Source organism: Monodelphis domestica, chromosome 5 (genome assembly GCF_027887165.1).
Source record: "Monodelphis domestica isolate mMonDom1 chromosome 5, mMonDom1.pri, whole genome shotgun sequence".
Lineage (NCBI taxonomy): Eukaryota > Metazoa > Chordata > Mammalia > Didelphimorphia > Didelphidae > Monodelphis > Monodelphis domestica.
Window position 1 is genome coordinate 258,422,630 of NC_077231.1, and position 24,991 is coordinate 258,447,620.

General features: G+C 37.6%; 2 protein-coding genes across 10 annotated transcripts in view; one reads left to right on the forward strand and one right to left on the reverse strand.

The window, feature by feature from the left end:
- The window catches only part of ABI1 (abl interactor 1), a 103,908-nt gene extending 89,332 nt beyond the window's left edge, over positions 1–14,576 (forward strand). For 4 of the 9 annotated variants that reach the window (XM_001367409.5, XM_001367317.5, XM_001367359.5 and 1 more), the window contains 4 exons: positions 814–990; positions 4,750–4,836; positions 8,678–8,863; positions 12,165–14,576. In XM_001367409.5, coding sequence (XP_001367446.2) covers positions 814–990; positions 4,750–4,836; positions 8,678–8,863; positions 12,165–12,340 — 626 coding nt within the window. In that variant the 3' untranslated portion in view covers positions 12,341–14,576. The remainder of the gene's footprint in view (positions 1–813; positions 991–4,749; positions 4,837–8,677; positions 8,864–12,164) is intronic. The other 5 variants (XM_007504841.3, XM_001367453.5, XM_001367500.5 and 2 more) reach the window with 2 other exon arrangements.
- Positions 14,355–24,991, reverse strand: part of PDSS1 (decaprenyl diphosphate synthase subunit 1) — a 36,405-nt gene continuing 25,768 nt past the window's right edge. Inside the window, exons 8-11 of the mRNA XM_001376040.4 lie at positions 20,437–20,517; positions 20,199–20,312; positions 16,230–16,310; positions 14,355–14,846 (exon numbers count right to left, since the gene is read on the reverse strand). Coding sequence (XP_001376077.1) covers positions 14,706–14,846; positions 16,230–16,310; positions 20,199–20,312; positions 20,437–20,517 — 417 coding nt within the window. The 3' untranslated portion in view covers positions 14,355–14,705. The remainder of the gene's footprint in view (positions 14,847–16,229; positions 16,311–20,198; positions 20,313–20,436; positions 20,518–24,991) is intronic.

The following is a 24,991-nucleotide window of genomic DNA, read 5'->3' on the forward strand; positions in this document are numbered from 1 at the left end:
CTTTGTCACTTGACAGAATTGGTCAAGTTCACATTTTTGTGTTTTGAAAGTACAAGTTTATCCAAAAGTTAACTTTGATAAATTCAGTAAACTTTAGAGGCTTTGATCCATGTTAACCTTATATTCTATACTTGTTAATCAAAATGACTTAGAAAATGCTTTATGTAAAGCTTTTTACCCCTCTCTCCCCAACCCCCCCAAAGGTAGTACATCTACAAATTTAAGAAACTTAAAAATTATGTAGCTTACTTTGAACTCTCCATTTTGTCAGAGTAGACATGCTAATAAATTTTGCAGATACATAATGTGGAATGGAAGTTTTTCTATAAATGTCTCAAATATTTTGCTACTTAACTACAGATGAGCGATGTTAAATGGAATAGCAAATATGGCTGGCTCATGAGCAAAATTGGCTTAGGCTTCTGGTTTTATAATTAAACATGTATTCATCTAGCTTAAATGCTCATGATTATGTGTTGAAGATTTTGATTTCAGACCTTTTCCTTTCACATTGCATAGGTTTGTTTATTACAAAAGAAAAAATATTCTCAGATATGAAAAGTAACTTTTTTTAAAAAACTGGTTGCTCTTTTTGTTTTTGTTTTGTATTTTATTCCATTACAAAGGAATAGAAAGAGGACATTCTATCCACAGTTGGTACCAATCATCTTTACTTTTCCCTTTTCTGCATGCCTCAAGCCTCACAGTGAATAAGTGATCCTGGCTCGAGTTCTTTTTCTATATTCTGTCATGTGACATGATCTATATTGCTTAAGTCTTTTCTGTTGGTTCCCTTTGGCTGATGCTTTTCAGTGGCCCCGAGTTCAGCTCCTGGTTCCCAGTATGGCACAATGACCAGGCAGATTTCTCGACACAACTCTACTACTTCTTCAGCATCTTCGGGTGGATACAGACGAACTCCTTCTGTGACTGCTCAATTTTCTGCTCAACCTCATGTTAATGGCGGTCCTCTTTATTCTCAAAATTCAAGTAAGCCTCTGTGCTTTGCAGGCATGGTAGCATCAGTGGAGCACTTTTGAAGTGAATCATTGGAAGCTGTGATTCTTGCCAGTGATAGACAACAATCAAAACCACAGAGTTTCATGCTAGCTTTTCTTTGTTTCCTTTAGGAAGATAGTGCCTATTGAAGCATGAATAAGACTGAATACTAATCACTTTCTACGATGAATTCTACACCATCTAAAACATTTAGCATTCCAAATTTAACTGAAGCCATTCATCATTTAACATTTATTGTCAATATATAAAAAAAAAAACAAGAAACGAGTAAAAATATTCTTAGAATAAAAGAATTTAAAATTGTATTCATTGGCTAAATAGTTATTAGGACCATTTGTGAAAATTGGTCATTGCCAAAATTGAGGTATTGTTATTTTCATTAAAATGATAAAGAAATTGCTGGCTATCACTGTTTTAAAGGGTTTCAGATTAAAGGAAAAAGCTTCAAATTGGTTGGTAACTGATCTTTGATAATATTATTGATGATTACTTGCCCTTTTATTTGTTTCACTTAAGAAAATAATCCCAGAAGCAGAAAGATGTAATTTTTACTTTATTCTGTTCACTCTAATCTTGGCACATCTCAGCACTAACCCTTGTAGTGTAAAAGCTAGTGTTGCTGGCCGAGTTTTAGGAAAATTTCAGATCAGTCACATTGACAATAGGATATTGGATTTGCTTTTTATTTAACCAAAAAAGAGAAAATCTGAAATGAGAGTCCTTTTAAAAGAATGTATTTTTGGATAAAATATAAGTCCAAAGCTCACCCCCTCACAAATCTAAATCACCTTCATGAAATAATGCTTAAGTCTAAAACTGTTAAGGTACTTAGTTTGCTAGTACTGTTGGCTAGCAATGTATGTCCTAAACATGTATAACATTTTAAGATGGAAGGTAACGAGAAAGGGGGCAAAACCCTAAATTTTGTACTTAAAATATCAAAATGAAAGAGTTCTAATTATATTCTTGCTAAATCTTTAGGTAGTAGAGAACATTAATAATGCAGATGTCTAATATCCACAGATAATCTGAAAAACATTTTTAGCCCATGGGTTTTAAACTTCTCTATCAACATTTTTATCTGTGATATGATATGCATCAAAATACTTAGAGTACCATCTCAAAATGTTTTAGAGTATCATCTCAAACTTTCTTGCAAACCCTCTGGTGAGCTTGTCAAAAAAGATAGACAGCTAGGTTTTAATTATTGAATAAACTTTTTTTTTTTAAACCCTTACCTTCCATCTTGGAGTCAATACTGTATATTGGCTCCAAGGCAGAAGAGTGGTAAGGGCTAGGCAATGGGGGTCAAGTGACTTGCCCAGGGTCACACAGCTGGGAAGTGTCTGAGGCCAGATTTGAACCTAGGACCTCCCGTCTTTAGGCCTAGCTCTCAATCCACTGAGCTACCCAGCTGCCCCCTATTGAATAAACTTTTAAAAAACTTCCGAAATAGGAGTATTTTTGATAAATTACAAAAACAAATTCTAGTCTTTAGTAATAAAAAATGAAAAAAGTTGTCAATTTCACATACAGTTAACTGTAAGTCTATACAAACCATATACATATTATTTTCATGATGTTCCAAAGTCTTTAGGTCACATTCTTTATATTACTATTATTCCCTCCTAAGACATGAGCCTAATAGAGTTTTTAAATGACTTTTTCCATATTCCATGTCCATTTGTTTAGGGTAGTAACACTGCTTCTGATTCAAATACAAGTTAGTTTTCAAAAGAATGAATTCCTTTAAAGCCTTTTGTCCCAAACAAGGCCTCAAATTTCAGATTATTTCATTTTGTGTTGTCAACTGTCTGAATTACTGTTGATGTCAAAAGTAGTAGCTTCTAAAGTTGAAAAAAAATTTTTTTAGTGTTTTGATGTGCATATTTTCCTCTCCCTCTTCAGTTTCTCAAATTTTTGAAAATCTGGTGGTCGTGATTAATATTTTGAAAAGAGACTGATTTTTAAATTTCCTTTTCATGTAAATACACCTTCCCATACTAACCAGCATGGCTAGTACCCAGAGGATATTTGTATAAGTTGTGTGTGTGTGTGTGTGTGTGTGTGTGTGTGTGTGTGTGTGTGTGTGTGTGTGTGTGTGTATGTTTTTAATTCATAGAAACTTTTGTGTAACTAAATTGTGACATTTATTTGAAATGTAGAATAGCATCACAGTTGGTTTAACAGTGAATTGAATGCAACATTTATACATAAAATGAATATCAATAATCTTATTGCTTTGTTAAACTGTTGCTTCCCTAAAAACATGAACCTTTTTCAGATTTTTCTGTGTACCTGCAAGTTTTTTCATAGACCCAGAGTTTTAATTATCATTCCAATGTAGAGGTGATTGGGAGTCACCAGTACATTATTATATATACATATATGTATGTGTGTGTCTATGTGTATGTAGATACAGAATTATCTGGATCTATGTATACATATTTATCTAATAGTAACTTGGAGGACCAGTTTTTCCTAGATCATCCTGCATATTTTCTCATCATTGTGTATTATTGGTCAAAGAAAATCTCTTACATCAAAAGTGACAAAGTAAATAGAGGTTAACCATCTGAGTATTAATACTCTTTTATATAAATTTCACTTGTTCCTTCAAAATTATTTCAGTGAAGAATTGGAATTTATAGCAGTTGTCAGCTTTATGATTATTCATCAGAAATTAGATGTCATTTAGTTATCCATAAATGGCTTTGAAAAGTTATTTGAAATATGTCAGGCTAATTAATATAAGGAATAAATATTACCTATTCAGATTTAATAAACATTAAGCTTTATAAGTGAGTTTTTTATGTTAAGATGTAAGAAATGTTAAGCACTAACAATTAGCCATTAGGTTTACCTTGCTTTTGAAGAGTAGATGGGCAGCTTTAAAGTAAAAGTTTAAACTTAAATGCAGATGCACCTTGTTTTTACAAAGTGGAGGTGTTCTTGGAAAGTTGTATATAAATTACATTTTTTGTATATCCAAATTACTTTTCTTAATGCAAGAATTTTCTTAAAAACTTGTAAATACTCTATTTTGGTATTTTATTAATAATTACTCCCTAATGATCTGTTTATAAGTGTAATTTGAAAGTAGGATAGAAGATAGGAGACAAGGATTTTAGTGGTGGTTCTGCCACTTTCCTGCTCTCTTGTCTTTCCCAGACCTCAGTGCCCTCGGTTATAAAGTAAGGAGGGTGGACTTTAAGGTCCTTTATGAACCAAAAGTTAAAGGATTGGAAATAACTGATTTTGGTAATATTCTTATTTGAAAGCAGAGTATGCCTATATTTGTTTTCCATTTGCCTGGTGGGAAAGTTCTTTCTTAAGTTCAGTAGGCATTTCTGGGAATTAGCAGCCCCAGAGTTTGTCATTTCATCCATTAATTAAAAAGGATGTTGCTGGTGTTATAATACAAATCTCTCACATAAGCTTTATGATATTCAGGTTAGTGTGCCTCTTTGATTTCCATTTTTATTCTTTTAAAAAACTATCTGTTGATCAATCCATTTCAGAGTCAGTTTTGCTTTTAGAAATAAACTTGAAGGTGCTGTAGGTTTTGTTTTAGTTTTGTTTTTTGTTTTGTTTTTGTTTTGTTTCATTTGCAGGCTGTTCTTTGCATACTTATGTTTGTGGTCCTTGTAACTGACTTCTGCTTTTTGTTTGTTTCTTTTTCTTTCCTTTATCTGTTTTACTTCTCCCATACCGTGTTGTTGCTACCAGTTTCTATTGCTCCACCCCCTCCCCCTATGCCTCAGTTGACTCCACAGATACCTCTCACAGGCTTCGTGGCCAGGGTGCAGGAAAACAGTAAGTTTGGACAAACTGAGCTGTCAAAGAATAGAGGCTGTCTCCTTATAGCATGCATGGCTGGCGAGTCAGATTTTTCCTTTCCTTTCCCTTTTTGTATTTTTTATTTTTTAAGAAAAGCTAATCCTATCTTGAATACAGGTGCAATGTGCTGTCAAAATTGAAGAGCACGATCTTCAGTTTTTTTTCTGTTGTGTGCATGATTACTGACCCATGTAAATCTTCTAATGGATTCTGGATAATGGGTGTCAAATGATTAAAAACACATGGTATCGCATTGTGCAGATTCTCCAGAAATATATATGCAAACATGCAAATCCAAAATTTTTGGAAGCCCTCTACTATCTTTTGATAGCTATATCTGGTAGTATTTCATATAAGTTATTTTATGTATTCTGTTGCCACATTTAATTTTGTATGTTAGTGTCAATTATAAAGATATATAGTGACAATAGTTACTGTCCAGGTTGAATAGGGTTTCTATATTTTGACAGAGTTTGATATTTGCCTGTCATACTCATATGATCTGACACGGTAGAGTTGGTTTTCAAAGACAAGCAGATTAAGATTATGCTTTACATTTGGTGGGTTGGATGATAATGAATTTCTAGGAGCTTCTTTCTGCTTAATGTGAATGCTTACAAATAGAAAAGGGATGGTATAATTATTGACTCCTTTAATGATCTCCATTAAGGAAAAATTTAATGAATTTTGGAAACTATTTTGAGTTTATAGTTTGGGAGTAAGTTTTAGCTAGCTGATACCAATACCTTGTTAGTTCAGAGAAGTGTCAGAAACTTCTTGATTTTTACTACAAAATTACCACGAATGTTTTCTTCTTTGGAAAAATCTGAATAATGGCTAGCTAAACCAGGCTAAATGACAATGGCTAAGTAGGGTGCTGAAGTCAAGTAGTTTAGTTTATGAGCACCTTGGGTACAAGAATTGCTTTTTATTCCATCTTTCTGTGTCTTCCTCACCCACTCTTTGCACACAACAGTGATATAATTTAAAACACTTTAAAATTTTCTTAATTTGGGTCGTCCTTCAGTATAATTATCAGAGAGAACCCCATCCACCAGTAGAATACATTGCTGGAAATTTTATTTGCAATTTATTTTGACTCTCATGAAAGTATAACAGAGTAACTTTTCATTCAGCTAACCAATATTTATTTGCTTATACATACCAAGCATTTCACTTACTATATTAAGGTCTTATAGTATTGCTCTGGCTTTCTAGAGCATATTCTTGAATTGGATTCTTTTTTTTTCTTTTTTTTTGCAAAGCAAAGTCCCCATGGAAAATGAATATTTTCCCTTTTAAGATATGCTTTTTCTTTGGTGTTACCCTTTTGATGTTCTGGGCCACTTCCCATTGATTTTATTAAGACCCTAGCCTGATCCTGAATGGATTCAGAGTAATCTTAAAATATTGAAGACTTTTGGATTAATAATATCATTATCTCCTTATTGCAGAACGACCTTATTGTTTGCTTTAGTTTCTATTATCTCTGGGTTGATAATTGGATGTTGTTGGTAATGTAATTTAAAAAAAGTTAACCTTTTCAAAATAAAGGAATTGGGGAAACAGTCTTTCATGTAGCAATAATTAAAAAGCAGACCTGTGAAATAATGATCATAATAGAAACACAGGCTTCTTTTTACTTGCATGAATTTACCGAGTAGATAAAAAACTTTTTTTTAAGTCTACCATTCAATTTTTATATAACTAAACTCTACAAGGCCTATTTCTAGGTTTAAATGCTATATGCTAGAAAATGATATGGTTTAGTCCTAACTTGGCTTCCTGATTGATCTGAGACTTACTTGTCCCATACCCTAAACTACTCATCTGTATGATGTGCCAGCCATGTTCTGTATAGGACTCATATGGAAAGCTTGTATAGCATTTTATTTTTAGATTTAAATATCTCCCACATTCCCTGCCTTTAAGATGGCCCTCTAGTGGTGCTTAGGTGTACATGTAGAAATTTAACTCAGTCTATGTATTAATTTTTGCTGGTTTAAATAAAATCCTAGTACCTCAAGTTGTCCTGTTAACAAGCATTATTTTCAAGATGTGCTCTCCTAATATGATAATTCTCCAGAGGCATTTATTAAGCATCTACTTTAATTGCTAAGGCGTTGTACAAAGAACTAGATTGACTAGGTCCCTGCCAAGTGTAAGTCTGAATTTAAACTGGGACACACTAGCATGGATTCATATGCATAGGATTATCACATGAATGAATAAAAACGTTGAACAAATGAAGAAAGGTATATAGCAGATAAATAGTTAAAGCCAGACCTCTACCTAAAAGGAATTGAATGATCTGCCTCTGTTTACTTTTTTCACAGTCTTATAAACCGAGATTTAAAGGGATCTTGGATAATGTTCATAGTGTTGCACTATAAAAGTATTTTTCATTTCAACCCATTAAAATGACTAAAAGGAAGGAATATTTCATAGAAATATCTTAAATCTATATTTCAGGCTCAAGGTATGTTCTCAAATAGCTAATAACTCCATGTGTAAAATAAGTAAACTTTGAAACACCACTCAACAAAGCAGGTTCTCATGGTGCTTTCTTCTGCTGTTTAACTAGATATGAACGGATGTGTTTTAAATTGTGAATTTTGCCTCTAGTCCTTATTAATTTTCTAAATATTAAATCAGCTCAGCTCTTTGGATTTAGAAAATATAACAATATTTTGTCTAGTAAATCATAAAATAGGAATTTAAAGCAGATCATTAGTGATGATTCTTTATTGAACCTCTTAATTAGGAACTGATCTTGACTTGGGTATCATGTTTGTGTCCAGCAAAGTGGCAGAATAGTTTTATTTTTACTCAGAAATAGCTTCCCATGCTACCATTTCTTCTAGTTAATTAAAGATACCATTTAGAAATTCAACTACAAATCACCATTTAAATTTTTTAAAATACAAGTTCTTTCCATTTTTATCCTACCCTCAAAATATTTTTGTTAGTAATTATAGGAGTAAGCATTTATAGTGTTTTATGGTTTACAAAGTGCTTTATATATTAATTGATTTGATATGATAAATGTACACTCATATGATTGAATATACCTAGCATATTTTTTATTTTGTTCTTTTTCCATGTTTACTTTTACTAGTAAAAATAAAAAATCTTAGTGTGTTTCTCACATAAACCTCCAAACTTAAATATACTTAAACATGCACACGAACAACTTGGAAAAACACTGAACTTCACTAATTCTCATTTAAAATTTTTCTCTCTTTAGGCATTTCCATTTTCTCTTATCTGGTTAAAATGTATTTTTTTAAAGTCCCAAGTAACCCTGCTGGTGATATATTTCTTGGTTTTTGTGTTTAAGGCTGTTTCGCAAGTAAAGACTAGGGGATTGGGCATCATCAATAATAGATCACAGAAGGATAATTCACCTTAGACCAAATGATGGGGGAAAAAAGAACTTGTGTCAAATTCTCAACAGTCTAATAAGTTGGGTGCTTGTATACTGTCTTATATTTTGGAATGGGACAGACAGCCTTCTATTCCTGCAGTGCAAGTTTATAGTCCTCTGAAAGGAAAAATTCCTTCCTGAACCTTTGCAGATTATCAATTTCCAAGTTATTTTATTTTTGTTTACTTATTGCTGTTGTTAAATTCTTTTTAAGTGCTATGCTATTAAGCAAATATAAGCTTTAACACACCAAGCTTTCCATTCCTAATCAGTGCATGTTGTTATAGTGCATGCTTTATATACTTTTGAACTTTTCTTGAATTTTATTAGTTTATTATTTTTTATTTTGTACAATTTCTCATCCAAATCAATTTTGTAAATACTTTTTAGTTGCTGATAGCCCTACACCACCACCGCCTCCTCCACCAGACGATATTCCTATGTTTGATGATTCTCCACCTCCTCCACCACCACCCCCAGTTGATTATGAAGATGAGGAGGCTGCCGTCGTTCAGTATAATGATCCATATGCAGATGGAGATCCTGCCTGGGCCCCAAAGAGCTATATTGAGAAAGGTAAGATACAACCAGGTGTCAATTGATCTAAAGTTTGTAGCAGAGGGCAGTAATTCTGAGTGTGATCTCAAAAGACCTTCCCCCCAAAAACCACCAGAAAAACCCTATCCATTTTAGAGACATCTTGTACTTTAGTGTTTTGGGAGAAATAAAATAGACAAATGATCTATCATCATTAGAAACTATTGTAAATGTTGTCATTTTGCTAATATAAAGTCGGATAATTCACTACGATTAAGTGCATCCCCTTATCAATGAATAACCTCAGTTTAATATTATCATTCTTTTAACCAACAGTTGTGTTGATCTACTTGATAAATCTGTGTTAGGGAGCAGCAAATTCTATTTTTATTTAATCTTCCCCAAATCAGTGTTTTTTCATCTCCATATATGTATATAATTTCTTCTATCTCTTGGTAACTCTGTCAAACACTGCTAAGCCAGTTAATGGCATTTGTTTCTAGACCTTACCTTTTAAATATCTTGCCTTCTTCCTATTTGACCTAATTGAAGATTTGGCTAATAATCAGAGTCCTGAGTCATTTTCTCGGTCAGATTTCAAGTTCCTAGCTAATAATAAGTCTGCTGTTTCCTCCTGGATTTTGGCAATAAATATTATTTTAAACTTAAAACAAGAATTTTCATAGAAATGAAAATATCCAAGTCATTATTAAAATCTTTAAAGCACATGTGTTACATTTAAGGTTGAAGCCAGAGCCAGGTAGTCTAGAGATTTATGCCACATTGATAATTCTACCTTTAGTGCCTTAATTAACACAATCCGTAATAATGGAGCCATTAAATATTTGCATTGGTTTAGGTATTTAAAAATCAACATTATTATAGTATTTGCATTTTTTATACCTTTACATTCGTGTGGTCACTGTGTATGTTGTTATCTTGATTCTTCTTTTCTTGAACTATATTAGTTCATGCAAGTCTGCGCAGAGTTGCTCTAAATCCCTGATATTCCTCATTCTTCTCATGTGGTATTTCATTACATTCTTTATCCTTCCCTGCTTCTGTCTTCTGTCCAAAGCGTCAAAACAGCCTCAGAACTTTGAAGCCATCCTCAACTTGTTTCTTTTACCTCCTCCTACATACCCAGTTAATATGTATTGCAATTCTTGAATCTCCTTCTGTAACACCTGCCATCTCTACCCCTTTTTCTCCATTCACATGACCACCACCTAAGTTCGGCTCTGATCACCCCTTGCCCACTCTTTCTAGTTCATCCTTCGTACAAATTCCAAAGTCTAAATTTCTCATTTCTAAGCTTGTCATCCTCCTGTCCAAGAAACTCCACTGGTTTCCAGTTGCCTCTAGGATCAAATATAAACTTCCTGGCATCATTCGAAGCCAGATTTGTTACTGTTCTAGCTTGTTAAGATGTTTCTGAATCTTGAGTCTGTCATCCAGTGTTTTTGACTATTTCCTCCCAGTTTTGTTATCTGCAGATTCGATAGGCATACATACCATTGAGTGGCTGTGGCAAAAAGCATTCATCAGCTGTTCGGCAGGCTTCTGGGAATGAACCTCCCTGAATTTAGCTAGGCTGCTTCTTGGAAAGATGATCAATCAGTTGCCACGTCTGTACTTGAACTTAGTAGAACTTGTCAGAGCTTGCATTCTGTTTTTTCATCTTAATACCAACCTGGAAAGGTTTTAAGCATAGCTTCTGCTGGTAGTTTTCAGGAACTCCCATCTCTGTGACAGGATGGAGTGCTGAGATGGATTTTGTACTAGCTCTTGAGTCCTTTGCTTTTTTATTCTTTTTATTTGTTTGAAACAGTAGTGGAAACCTGGCTTACTAGTAGTTAAAATAAAAGATATTGGGGTTTCAGTTGACTAATTAGTATCTCTGAATTATGTTTGATATAATTGCCAGACAAATGGATAAACTCTTCAAGTGCATTAATACAAAAATAAGAGGGGAGCTAATCCTCCCAGGTTTCAGTGCTACATTTAATGTGGACATTGGCAAGCGAAAACCTTTTCAGGGGATTGGTGGCCAGGATGGGAAAGGATCAGAAATCTATACCATAAGAAATGTCTAATTGTTGGGGGTGGGAGGGGAAGATGGGGGTGGCTGGCCTGGAAAGAAAGCAGATGGGAACATGATAGCTGATTATATATTAAAAGGCATGCCATGTGGAAGAAGGATTAGACTTCTTTGTCTTTCCAGAGGGCAGTGGGTGGAAGTTAACAGGGAGGCAGATTTTAGCAGGGTACAAAAAAGAATGATCAAATGGAGTTTTGAAAAAAATGGAACCCACTGCTTTGTAGAATAATGAGCTTCTAGTAACTGAAAGTATTGGAGCAGAGGCTGCTTGCCCAAAGTCAGGGATGTTGGAGAGAGGAGATTTTGTTCTGGGGAAGGAGGGGCTAGAGGGCCTCAAAAGTTTCCCTTTTTATTCTTCTTTTTAGAATTGTCTATAAGAACAGAACTTTTAAAATTCTCTGGTTCACACTGAAGGGAAGAGGAGCAAGGATGAGTCATGTTTTCCATTCTCTTTGATGACTAATAAACACACCAGACCTTTGTCATAATCACTTCAGGTTTTTTCTTCCCAAATCTAACAATCTTCAATTTTTGAGGAAAAAAGAAATGATTTTCTTTTCAATGAAAATATGTGACTTCTTGCACCAGTTCTTACCCCCATAATAAAAGCCTTTTTTTTTTCATAGCCATCACATTTCTAAAAAGAATCCCTTTTTCCCTGGCAACACATACTTTCCACACAGAAAATGTTTCAAAATCCTGAATGCTATGACATTCTTTAATCCCAGTGAAATTATCACCCTGTTTTGTCAAAAAATCCAGCATTGTGATTACATTGCAAAATGAAGAACAAGAGTAAAGAGGTGTTTTTATTTTCCAGCATATAATAAAGTACAAGATGCTAATGATGGTCTGCTCTAATATGTAATCTTGAAACTTTTGTGGTTAGTAGGTTCATGTTTGTCCTTGGCCATCATAAAATTCCCCCATAGTAAATTGAAGAGAAGCCATGCCATTTGTAATTAAAATTTTCTCTAAAGAAATACTTCAAAATTATAGTAAATACATAATAATTATAAAAATGCAGGTCCTTATGATATATCAAAACACAAGATCTTTATTTCTTAAAATTGTGATTAAACTGGCAGTATGTGGTTTTGACTGTCACATACTTTGATGAGTTTGAAAACAATCTTTGAAATGATTTGACTTGTTGTACTAGATTGTGTCATGACAATGTGAAGAAGTGTAGCCAAGTTACATGTTTATTTACTATTTCAACTCTTTTCTCCCCTATAGTTGTTGCTATATATGATTATACAAAGGACAAGGATGACGAGCTATCTTTTATGGAGGGTGCAATCATATATGTTATAAAGAAGAATGATGATGGATGGTATGAAGGAGTCTGCAATCGAGTGACTGGCCTGTTCCCTGGAAATTATGTTGAATCAATCATGCACTATACTGATTAAAATTCTTTTGCTTTTCAAGTGGGATCTTGTATTCAATCATACTGTGGGACAGCTATAACAGTGAACAGATCTGTTTTACCGTTTTAAAATGTGCCCATATTTTTAGGACATGCTGTTTTATCAGCATGATTGAATGTCCATCCGTGAGCGTAACTTTTGGGAGACAGTTTATATATTGCAGAGAAGCATTTTGTACAAATAACTGTCAGTAACAGGTTATGCTTATGTATTTACTTATGCATTCTTAATTTTATGACCAGCCTAAATATTCTGGGGAAGTAGGGTTTAGTATTTAATGAATCATGATTCCAATTGTGCCATTACATTTTTCAGTGCAGCATGGTAATAACTAACACTACGTTAGACTAACATTAAGAATCTGGAAGAAGAGTTTAATGCTAGTGCTGGTCATTCTTTTTAGTTTCTTGCTCATTTTTGAACTATACTATTTGTTTAAAGCATGCATACGAACTTATGTATTGAAATATACTTTTAAAAAATCCAAGATGCTTCCAATTTGTTATAATCTTTACCTAGAGAACTCACACACAAGTCTGTTAAATCACTGAGTCTCTAAGGTATCCATGTGAAACAAAACTGGGTGGTCTTCTGTATGTTGTAATTTGTACCTACGTTTTTTTATGAGTGAATTTGCATTTTCACTTTTTCCATTCATAAATACGTAAGTGAACCAAAGGTCTTGTCCTTTCCTTCATTGGTTTACTTTTTACAAAATAAAAGTATGGATTTATTGTAGAATAATGCTTCTATTTTCTCAGCACATACTCCATGAACAAAAAATTGGTGTAGGCCTTATAAACTTGCCCTGACTTAGAAGAAAGTGATTTATTTTGGACATTTAAAATAATTCCTTTTCTAAAAATTTCTTTCAAAGCTAAGATGGTGTATAAAAGAATCAGATTATTTTAATGAAAATTTAGACAAGATTGTCTAAGTTATGGGGTCCAATTTACTGCCATACTATTCCATGAGCTTTACAGAAGCTGTCTTTCTCAAGTACTATTGGTCAAATGTTGGTTCAGTATAAGGAAATTATGAGCACCATTTACAAGTAATTTTTGTAAAAATAGAGGCAAGGGCAGCTAGGTGGCTCAATGCATAGAGAGCCAGGCCTGGAGATGGGAGATCCTGGGTCCAAATCTGGCCTCAGACTATGTGATCCTGGGGTCAAGTCACTTAACCCCAATTACTTAGCCCTTACCACTTCTGCCTTGGAACCAATTTTCATACTGATTCTAAGCCAGAAGAGAAGGGTTTAAAAAAAAGGAAAAAGATGCCTTGATTTTTGTACTGGCACTATAAAATCTGTTGTCTGGCTGAGGCAACCCAAAACAAACAAGGTCAAGTAGGGAACACAATAGTTGCTTTGTTAGATCAGAGTAAACAGGGACCATTCCCAAAGCAGAGACTTCATTTGTCATTAAAAGTATCACGTGCACTTTGTGTGTCTCCTCTTGATTTAAGGAAGGGCTTTTGGTCAAATCTTCAGAGGTGACATTTCTGTTCTTGTTTTGTCCAAATCTATATTACTTAGGATATCTAAAGTAGAACACTCAATGTGGGTTTCTGTGTATTGAGGACTTGTTTGGATTTCAGAGTATCGTCAGTTGTATCAGGTATTGAAGATTTTGGCACAGTGAATGAAAAAGATCAGTATAAAACATTTGTTTCTGAAAAATTAGAGAAATACCTTTTTATTTCATCCTAGGTCAGTGCAACTGGTTTATTCTTTTTGTTTATTGTAAACATGATTTCAGTATCATTAGTGATCAAATAACTTTCATTTCACTGTTATCAATTGGAAAATTTTCTTAATTTGTATATAACCTACTGTCTAAATTTTATGTACAGTCTTTTATAATAAATCATTCTCCTATATACAATTTTGGGTACTGTCAAATATAACCAAAATTTAAGCTTGAATATGAAGTTTGCTGTTTTTCTGTAACTTTTGTATTTCCAAATGTTTTGCAGGAAAGGTGAAAAACCCAAATCATTTAAACATTGATTATTTATTCTTATTGTGGCCTTACATGTGGATTAACATTGTAAACAATCACACATAAATAATATCCCCCATTAAAAATTTACAGAACTAGAACCCAGGACAGATTCAGATGGTTTAATGACATAGTTATGGCTTCCTTCAATACAACTGGCTTTAAAAAGTTTTTTTAAAAAAACACCAATAAACAAAGTTGAAATGATTTTTTTTTTTTAAAAAAAAGTTTTTGGTAATCAATCAATCACTGAAAGCAAAAAAAAAAAGAAGAAAAAAATAGGTGTTCCATAAAATTGTTTAGGCACAGTCTGGTAAATAGCTGCCACAGAAAATGGAAAGATGTCATTTCTCTCGTGTAAGTACAATTTCTGTGAGTTGGATGAGGGCGTCCCTTTCAGGTGAAGGTCGAAGTTTACTAATCTCTCTTATTGCTTTATGGCAATATTGTTGGGCGAGGTAGGTTGTTTGTTGCACACCGTCACTCTGCAGGGGGAAAAAGGCACATTATTGACTGTACCAGCTCTTACTTCCACTGTCTTTCTACTTTGGTCACCAGATAGTTCAAGTCTTTGAGGGACACGAGTAACCTCAATCATTTATCAGTAGAGGTTTGGCACAGATAACCGAAGGTTCCCTAACCTAACAAGGTTCCACGATGATAATGCATAGCAATATACCAATTGATTTCCAAACTGTAAGCTGCTAAGAAGAAATTCAAGGTAGATTTAGAAACACTTTTTCCTAGGGCTAAGTTAAGTACTTCCATCTTTTAAAAACAATTCATCAGCAGGCACTTAACCTCTTGATTCTTAGTTTCTCCAAACCTGGCTACTCCATCACTAGACTCACTCATGCTGTTGCCAGAGCTCGCCAGTCTGTTCTGATGTCACAACCTGAAAGTCAGCAGGCCATCCCGAGCCCCCACTGACTTTTCAGGCTATGTTCTTAGGTCATTGGTTGGCCAATTCCTACCTTCCAGCTAATTTTGACAAAAATGCTGTGCTGACTTTATAGTTATCATCACTCTTGTCATAATACTGAGAATGTGAGTTATGTGGTACAGGAGGATGCTGCATCTGCACATGAAGACCTGGGCCCAAACCTTGCTCTACCACTTCACCCATGTGGGGGGAAGTTTAACTTTGGGGGGGGGGGGCGCTGCAAAGGGGAACAGCTCCATTTCTTTATCACCTGAAGGAATCAAGCTAGATGGCTTCCCAAAGGTACCATTCTAATTCTAAATCTTGAATCTATGATTTTGGTAAAGATATTCTGGAATCACAAATCACTTTGATAAAATATGACTCTAATCCTTTTAAAAACAAAACTTAAAGACATAGTCCAAAATGATGATTCTTTCCAAAAATTAGAATTCACCCTCAGAACCAAAAACTCTGCAAAAATTAAAATTACTGTGGTATATAGACTAAAAACAGTTCTCAAAATGTGTCAAAGCTCACCACATTGTTGGTAGTAAAATATAGACTCCCAGAATGGCAATAATTATTTGAAACGTTATTATGAGTATTTGCTAGAAATGACACAAAAACCCTACTTCCTACTATAGAAGAGGCAGGAGTACCACTCTGGTTAGGTTTTTAGTCTTGGTACAAGGCTACATGAAAATAACAAGACAGAAGAAACGAGCAGAACTTGGTGCCAGGCTGGGAGTTAAATGCAAAGTCTGGATGGGAAGATGGGCCTGGGGTGGGGAGGGAAGGTGAGCTTATGTAGCTTTGCCTTTTCCCATGGGGGCAAATGATAATTATACTATTTTTATAATACTTTAGAAATTTAAACTATTTTGCTTGGCTTTGAAGTAGACTTTAATACCTTATAACTAATAAAACAGGTGTTGGTACTTACTTGCAAAACATATTGCTGAGCACGTTCCACATCTCCTGGTAAATTGAATCGTCTCATTATCATTGCATTCATTTCTGGGAACTAATCATAAAAGAAAAACAATCCTTAGTGGTACAGTTCTTCACATAAAGCACACTGCCTGCCATCTGAAGAGATGTGATTTTTATTGCAACGATAACGCTTCCCAGGACTTGTTTTGAATTTCTAGCACCCAGCACAGTGGCTGACATACATGAGGTGCTTAATAAACGTGCAACTTCAATTTTATCATCAAATATCTGAGCGGCTGGCGAGTTTTTCCAATTCCATCGGTACCACCTCCTGTTCATTCTCTTTTCCCCTCATACTGCTACTACTCTAGTTCAGACTGCATGGGTTTAGGGCATCTTTATAAGAGGGAACAAACTCGGTAAAGGGTACTCTGGAATACTTAATGAATATGCTAAATCCTAACCAGAGACTAAACAATTTTGGATTTGAAGACTTCAGCTAGTTGACATTCCTATTACAATAAAAAGAAAACTTCATTTCCCTGTGCAGGAGAACATGGACGTCGGTGCAGTTTTCAGTTAGCACAGGGCCTGGTGCTCACCACTGGCTGCCGTTTTACTCTACTGCTGCTGTGGCCTCAACTTGGGGCTTTATTTTTAAAATTCACAAAGCTTGGTCCAAATCTAGCTGACTCGGGGCCTCGTCATTAGAGTCTACACAGACGAAAGGGGGCTCAGGGCCTTGTCCACACACACCCTCCTCCCGGACTGTTCCCTTTTTGGGTTGGAGATGCTTCCCTTTTCAGGTCAGTCTTGACAGATGGCAAGCCCCGAAATCTTGTGAGAGTGAGTGTGCTGACTATCCTGTGACTGGGATTTCCCCCTGAAACAATGATGGAAGCATCTTGGGGCCTTAGCTTTGAGTCATTTGGCTCAGAGAACCTTTTCATTCTTGTTTTTAGTTTTTTTTTCCATTTGCATTTACCTCCTGTGGAATGGTAAACTAAAATGAAACCTAGGCCAGTGATGGCACACCTTTTGGGGCCTGAGTGCCCCAACTGCAACTCTCACCAGTGTGTGAACCCCTCCTTACCCCAGACAGGGGAGGGAGGAAGTGCTCCCATTGGGCTGCTGGGCAGAGGAGCTGGGGGATGGGAGGAGTGTCCTTAGGCAGCTGTGGAAGGGGAGGAGCCAGCCCTCTCTGGCATGCATGCCATAGGCTTACCAACAGTGCTAGGCCATTCAAGGCCTGAGGTGTGGTCAGTAACCTGACAGTATAGGTGATGGGGTAAAGAGAGAATGAAAAAGTTCTTCATGTAATAAAGTAAAATAAAAAAAGATTGTCATTAACTTAAATTTCTAATCCTGACCGTATCTGTCAATCTTGTTTTTTACTTGTCCGTCTGACGCTTGTATTTTTTTCCTCTTTTTCTCATGGGCAAAAGTAAGGATAGAAAGAGTTTATTCCCCTTCCTGCCTCAGCTAAACATACTTTGGGTGCGTAGCCCACAAATGGTCATGATGTCTGTGTTGGGCACAGCATTGGGCCTTTGTTGTAGTCGTCCCGGGGATACAAAGCCAAGGGTGGGCCCTGCCATCAAGGAGCTCATCTTATACCGGCAGGTACCAGATAAAGAAAGATGAAAGATAAGGCCTGACTCCTGAGTATCTGGCCAGATGTCTAGGTGAATAAACGCCTCAAAAAAGCCCGACAACTTCCAGATCCCCCATTCATGAATGTTTCTCTTGTGTCTTGTAAAGGAGTCCGAAAGTGCCCATTCTACCAGCCAGAATGTGGAGGACGCTGGGGCCTGTGCTGACGAGGATGGGGCCTCTGACGGCGCTGCGGCAACACAACTTTACCTCATGGAGCTAATTGAAGTGTTTGCCCACTAGCTGTGCCACATGATCATAATAGAACATTAGGATGACCAATAGGAAGAATTCAGGAAAATGTGGGCAGACTGATAAAATGCGCAGAATCAAGGAGAACAGAGGACTTGCCAATAAGATAAATGCAAACAGAAAAAAGGCAGCTCAAATGGCCAATTTCCGTGACCCCTCCTGGTCCTGAGCAGGGAAGAGATTGAATTGCCTCTTCTTAATAGGAATTGCAGGCTGTGGCTTCTGTAAGCTTTCAGCTAGGGGACTTGGGCGGGTTGGAATCGGGAAGATTTTACGTTCATGAATCCAAATCTATCCAGTCACTTAGCTGTATGACCCTGGACAAGATCCTCAACCCTGCTTGCCTCAATTCCTCATCTATTGAATGAGTTGGAGAAGGAAACAGCACACCGTCTCAGCATCTGCCAAGAAAACCCTACATGGGGTCACAAGGCATGGGACACAGACGAAACAACAAAGCTTTTAGAAATGGCTGTTTTAGGGCCAGTTTTCTTATCGTTTTTTTCTAGGTGCTGAGGAAAAGCTGAGGTGGGGTGCTGGTCAGTGCATTTACGACAAAGGATCTATTAAAATGGGGTGGGAGGATGGCCACAGAAAAGGCTCCATGTTTAAAAAAAAAACACATTTAGTATGTGGTCATTCAGCCTTTCACACATTGACAATGGAGTGGGGAGAGGAGAGGAGGTTATTTTGATGGTCATTAACTTAATTTTCTAATCCTGGCTGTATCTTCCAACTCGGTTTTTCCCTCGTCTGCAGCCTGTGCTTTTCCCCACTTTTGCCCTGGGTGAAAGTCAGGATAGGAAAATAAAAGTTTCCTCCCCATTCCTGCCTTAAAATACAGAGGCTGATTGGCTGCTCTTCTCAGCCTCAGAACATGATGTCCTCTAATCACCACCTGCGTAATCTTTACCATCGCTGTTCTGGGACGACAGCACACCTTAAAGCAGGAGTGGGATCGTCCCTACCTCCCGTCTTCCAAGCAGGAAGATGTACAAGAGGGAAGGATGACCCAGTGGATGGAGGCTCAGGTCTCTGTCTAACTTTATAGGAGTAAAACCATCTGCCTGCAATGTACTGACACTTTCCTTCATACTTCAACTCACTTCTGGCCACGATCCAACCCCAAACCTGATTCTTCTGACCATCTCCTACCTGATGCTACAAGAAATGGGGTCGTTCTGCTAGCAACTGGGAAAGGTGTTCGTCTCTTCTCATCTGGGAAGAGGCACCGGCACCATGAATTCAAACTACTTCCGAGAATAGAGTCATCTGTTTAAAGCTATGGTCAACCTATGAACTATCTTTTCTAGGCTAGGAAAAGAAAAGACTCAAGATCACAGGTTGAGAGCTGGAGGAGACCTGGGAGGAGGCCATCAAGACCAACCCTTTCATTTTACAGATGAGAAAACCAAATCGGAGCAAGGTTAAATGATATGTCCAAAGTCTGATAGGCAGTGCGTATCTGAGGGGATATTTGAGGCCAGTTCTTTATTTGAAGTCTGTGCTTCCAAACGCTAAATGTTGGATGGACTTGTTAAATGGACCAAATCACACAATGAAAAGACCTGTAAAATAAGATCTGTAAACTCCAGGTAATGCTCCCCTTATTTCAACGGATGTGAGCTGACTCCTAAGTCACTAAAATATTACTGAGCCTTCTTGGTCCTTGTACCCTTATTTTAAGGCAGATTCACTTCTTCCTTCAAGCCCCAGTATCCTGGATTGGGGGCTATGAGACTTGCTAGGATCCCCAGGGACAACTTAAATTAAGAAATTCCTTTGCAGCCCCTCTGAAGGCCACAGGAAATCTCATCCCAGTTCTACGAATTTGTTGAAGGTCCTATTGCTTTACTTCTGTTGCCGTTATATCAAGGTCTTATTCATCCAGCAGATTTGGGAGTCTCTTTTAAGGCAAGTCTTGGAAAATCTCAAGTAATACCTCCCAAATTAAGATGCAGAAACCACTCAGGTGAGAACCTCATCTGCCAAAAAATTTATTGAACAAAAAACAACTTACTGAAGAAGCCATTGGTCCACATCTATAAATCGCATATTCTAAAACAGAACCTACCTGCTGGCAAGCAAATAAGACAGGACCAGTGGCTAATCCAAGTTTTAGATCGGCTGCTGTTGGTTTGCCTAGCTGGTCAGTACATGAAGTGAAATCCAACACGTCATCTATCAACTAAAGGAGAAAGAGCGGATGTCAAAGCCCATTCCAGAAAGCCATAAACTTTAACACCACAGGAAGTATCTTTAAAAGGCCATAATAACATAATAAAAATAACAAAGCCAAAATTTTTAAGGACCTGAAATGCAATGCCAATATTTTTTCCATATTGATAGGCTATTTCATGAACCACTGGATCAGGACATCCTAGAATGGAGACCTAAAATAAAAAGAAAGTTCTATGATTTAGTTTGTAGAAGGAATGAGATAAACAGTTCAAAAAATATGCAACAGAGATGGACCCAGGGCCTTCCTGAGGATGCAGACTGAGGCTCAGAGAAGAGATTCCCTCTCAGTCCACCCCCACCCCCACCCCCACGGAGAAAGTAGCAGAATGAGAATTCTAACCACTTCCCAGCGCTGTTCACCTTACAATGACGCCTCACACAAATGCCCAATTATGTGAAAATGACCTTGATAGGATACAACCAGACTTAATTGGGTCAATTTTTAAAACTATGATAAGTAAGCCTTTATGTAGAGTCGAAAGAGCAGGGAACGAACTTTTCCTCTCCACCTCAGCTGGGAGGGTAGAAGGGCAGCAGTGCATGGGCAGCCCAGGCTGATACTCGCTATGCCTGTGGCATTTACTTCAGAACGGAACCTCCTCGGGGGTAAGGCCTGTTCCTTCATCCTGAACTGTACTCAGACAGCGAGTGTTTGTTGAACAGAGCTTAGCTAGGACCCACTTGTTTTCATGGGTTTTTGGAAGCTCAGGGGACCGTTCACTTGGTGTCTGACGGGAAGGCGTTTTCTTCAACAAGCCCTTCCTTGACCTTCTTACTTGTAACTGCTTCCAGCTATCGCACCCTTTGACCAAACGCATGTAACGACTACATGATCAGTAGTGTCCCGTGCCCTTGTGATGAGGTCCCGCGCCATCCCCTGCTGATCAAAACTCAGTACTGGTTCCCAGACAGAAGAGCGATAAAGGCTGGGCAACGAGGGCTAAGCGACTCGTTCGGGGTCACAACGCTAGGCAGTGTCTCGGCCCAAATTTGAAGCCAGAACCTCCTATCTCCAGGCCTGGCTCTCAGTCGGCTGAGCCACCCAGTTGCCCCCCGCTACTGACGTAAAAGCAATTGCCCGCCCCCCCCATCCGGAAGAAATCGTGACAACCGTTTCATGATGTCTCAGAAAACATGCACACGCTTTTGTGACATTTTCCAACCTGCTCCAAGTTTGGCTTTGTAGCTTTGTTCGACCAATATAAACATTATTCTCATATGGAGCCACCGAAGACACAAAACACGACTTTTCTTCTACTGGTGCACCATTCCCAAAGTCCCCTGCAGACCAGCTGGCCTAACTCACAGAACTCCTGGAGTGCATCTGGGCTTTTTTCCTGCTTGGCATTCTGAGCATGCTAAACCCAGTTTGCAAGAAACAAAGATCAGTTTAAAGGAGGAAAAACGCCGACATTCAGAAAACCAAATGCAGATCTGTCCCCGGCCTTGATTCTTGAGGTTGTCCCAAGATGGCCTCTATCCCAGCCTCTCCAGAGCCTGAGCGAGATGACTGACAACACACGGCTAACATTTCCCAGCCTTAAAAGCCTCCAGTGGACGTACGAATGAGATGAGAGCCCCCTCCTGCCCCCTCCCCGCACACCTCACTGAGGAGGGGGCGCCCGCCCCACACTGTTCCCTTCATAGGTTGAACCAGGGTCATTTCTTTGTGTTCTGTGAACTGAAGTGACAGCAGCCACAGAAACCCAGCCAAGGCCCCCTGATGACTGGGCTGGACACAAAGCCAGGCCGCAGGACGGAGGCCAGTGAGGTGGTGAAGAGTATCTGTACGGGGCCAGCCAAGCTGATAAGGCAGAGCTGTCCTCCCATTCCTAGACAGAAACAAAGGGATTCTCGGGCCGGTGCTCACCTGGGAATCTATTTACTGCCTTTATCCAAATTACAGACTCCAATTCCTTCTGCACTTTCTAAGTCTGTACGAGGGACCCACCTGGCTGGAATGATGCTCTATCTGTTACCGGGGGGTAACTAGCATCTTGCAGAAATGCAGCGGACACAGAACTTAGAGACTTTCCCTGCAGAATAAAAAATTCTGACCCAGACGCCACTTTCAAAAAGGGAAGGGTGATACGCTCAGTCTTCATGGCAGAATGCCGAATGAATAGCTCGTGACACACAGAAATAACGGACTTATCCATTCTAGAAGCACTTACTGCATGGGGACGATTGCGCTGGGGTTGGGAGGAGGTAAAGGATAGGCAAGACACGGACCCTGCCCCCACGACAGTCTGTCTGCAGAGTACTTGCTAGTTGACAAACACTAACATGCAAAGATCTCCACTAGGCAACACCTGCTTTCAGTAAATGTAAATGAATTTCTAAAAATTAAACAAGAAATATCACTGAACCATCTGCTGGGAAACCGAGTTACACCAACATACAGGTGGGCTGACAATCAGGCAAAAATTCGAGCTCTCTCTTACTCTTAGCTACATGGTCAGACTGTTTATTTTTTCTGGACTAAATACCCAACTCAGTAATGACTCACAGCACTTCAGTTAGCAGGTAGACGCCGGGGTGGGGGGTGGGGTGTGGGACTGTAGCTCAGCAAAGTATTCCATTTGAATGCTTGTCTGACAAATGCAAAATTGAACTCTTCTCTCCCATCACATTTAATAGCTTTTCAGAAGTTTGAGTATATTTCTAAAGATGATCAAAGAAACATAAGCAAAAAAGAGAGGCTTTTTTACAAGGCAAGAGAAGAAATCGCTACTGGATAGCCTGGATGTTGCCCTTGTTTTCTAAAGACGGCAAGAAAAAACAGAAACTTTCATTGCACAGAGGGGCAACAGCTCTGAAAAATGTCTGGGGAGGCATGGCCAATGGTCAAACATGATGAGTACAACTAGCAGACAGGTTTACAATTTGCATCACGGGAGAAAATACTCACACTGATAAAAGGGCAAAGCCGTATTTTGAATAATTTTCTAATTCCAAACCATGTAATTCATAGGATAACAGGCAAGTACAGAAAGGGACGGCAGAGACTACTCAATCCATTGGCTCTTCATCTTATGGACTTTAAAAAATGTAGTTTGACTGACCTCAGCCACTTCCCAGCTGTGTGACCCTGGGCAAGTCACTTGACCCCCATTGCCTAGCCCTTACCACTCTTCTGCCTTGGAGCCAATACATAGTATTGACTCCAAGACGGAAGGTAAGGGTTTAAAAAAAAAAAGTAGTTTGATAAGTCTATTTCAATATAATTTTACATATTTAAAAACATAAATCTGAGAAGGGATTCAGAGACTTCATCAGACACCATAGATACGGGTTCATGACACAAAAAGGTTAAGAAATTTTGGTTCACATCAACTTTCTTATTTTAGAGATGAGAAAACTGAAGGTGAAGTGACTCGCTCATGGTTGAATATGTAGCAAACATTAGAGGTGAGATCTAAACCCAAGTTCCTCTGAACTCATAACTCTAAATTAATAACCCCTTCCATTATGGCATACTAACTTCAATGTTAAATGCTGGCTGATGAAATTTTTCCTTTTATCTTTATAAAATGTAGTTTTGCTCTTAAAGAATAACATGCCATAAAATACAAATTGCCACATTCTACCCAATATTCAGTTCATTTTATTTCTTAAGAATTCTTATCTTCTGTCTTATAATCAATACTGTGTATTTGGTTCTAAGGCAGAAGAGTGGTAAGGGCTAGGCAATGGGGGGGGGGGGGGGGCAAGTGACTTGCCCAGGGTCACACAGCTGGGAAGTGTCTGACATCAAATTTGAACCCAGGACCTCCCATCTCTAGGCCTGGCTCTCAATCCACTGAGCCACCCAGCTCCCCCCCCCCCCAATATCCAGTTTAGAATAAAAAAGGATGCTAAAAACAAACATCTGGGGGTTAAGATTAAACCGAAAATTTAAAAACAAGCCTTCATTTATTAGTTCTCAAAATTCTTTTTATAATATATGTGTATATGTAGTATATACATTTATATTATTTATATTTATTAATCAACATTTATTAAATATTCACTTGTGCCAAGCAGTATGCTAGGTGCTAAACCCAGAAACACAAAAACAAGATGTCCTTTGCTCTTAAGAAGAACTTTCATCATAAAACAGAAGTATTTATCTGTGCATGAATACACACAAGGGAGAAAGACAACCACAGAGAGAGGGTGGAAAAAGGGACAATTTAATAAACTGGGAAAACTACTGGGTTTGACATTGTAAAGACTTAAGTTTGAGATGTGGCTCTGCCACTTGAGTGGAGTCATCTATATGTCCTTGAGCAAGTTAGTGTTTGGTCTCTTTCTTCATCTGTAAAACTGGCACAATATTTATGGTTTTACAAAGTTGATTAATTAAAATTCAACAGACATTATTTATTCATTTATTTATTGAGGGCCAGGGGGATGGGTTAAAATTTCATTCATTAGCTTTGTGTCCTAGATCAAATCACTTAACTTCTCTGAATTTCAGGAATCTCCACTGTAACACCTGGACCATAATAGTACCTACTTTGCATGTTCAATACACATTATTAAGTACTTACTGTGTACAGAGGACAAGGTTGTGTACACACAGTCTTTTTTATACTTTATTGTAAAGTAAACACTCTGGAAACCCTCATGCTACATAATAAA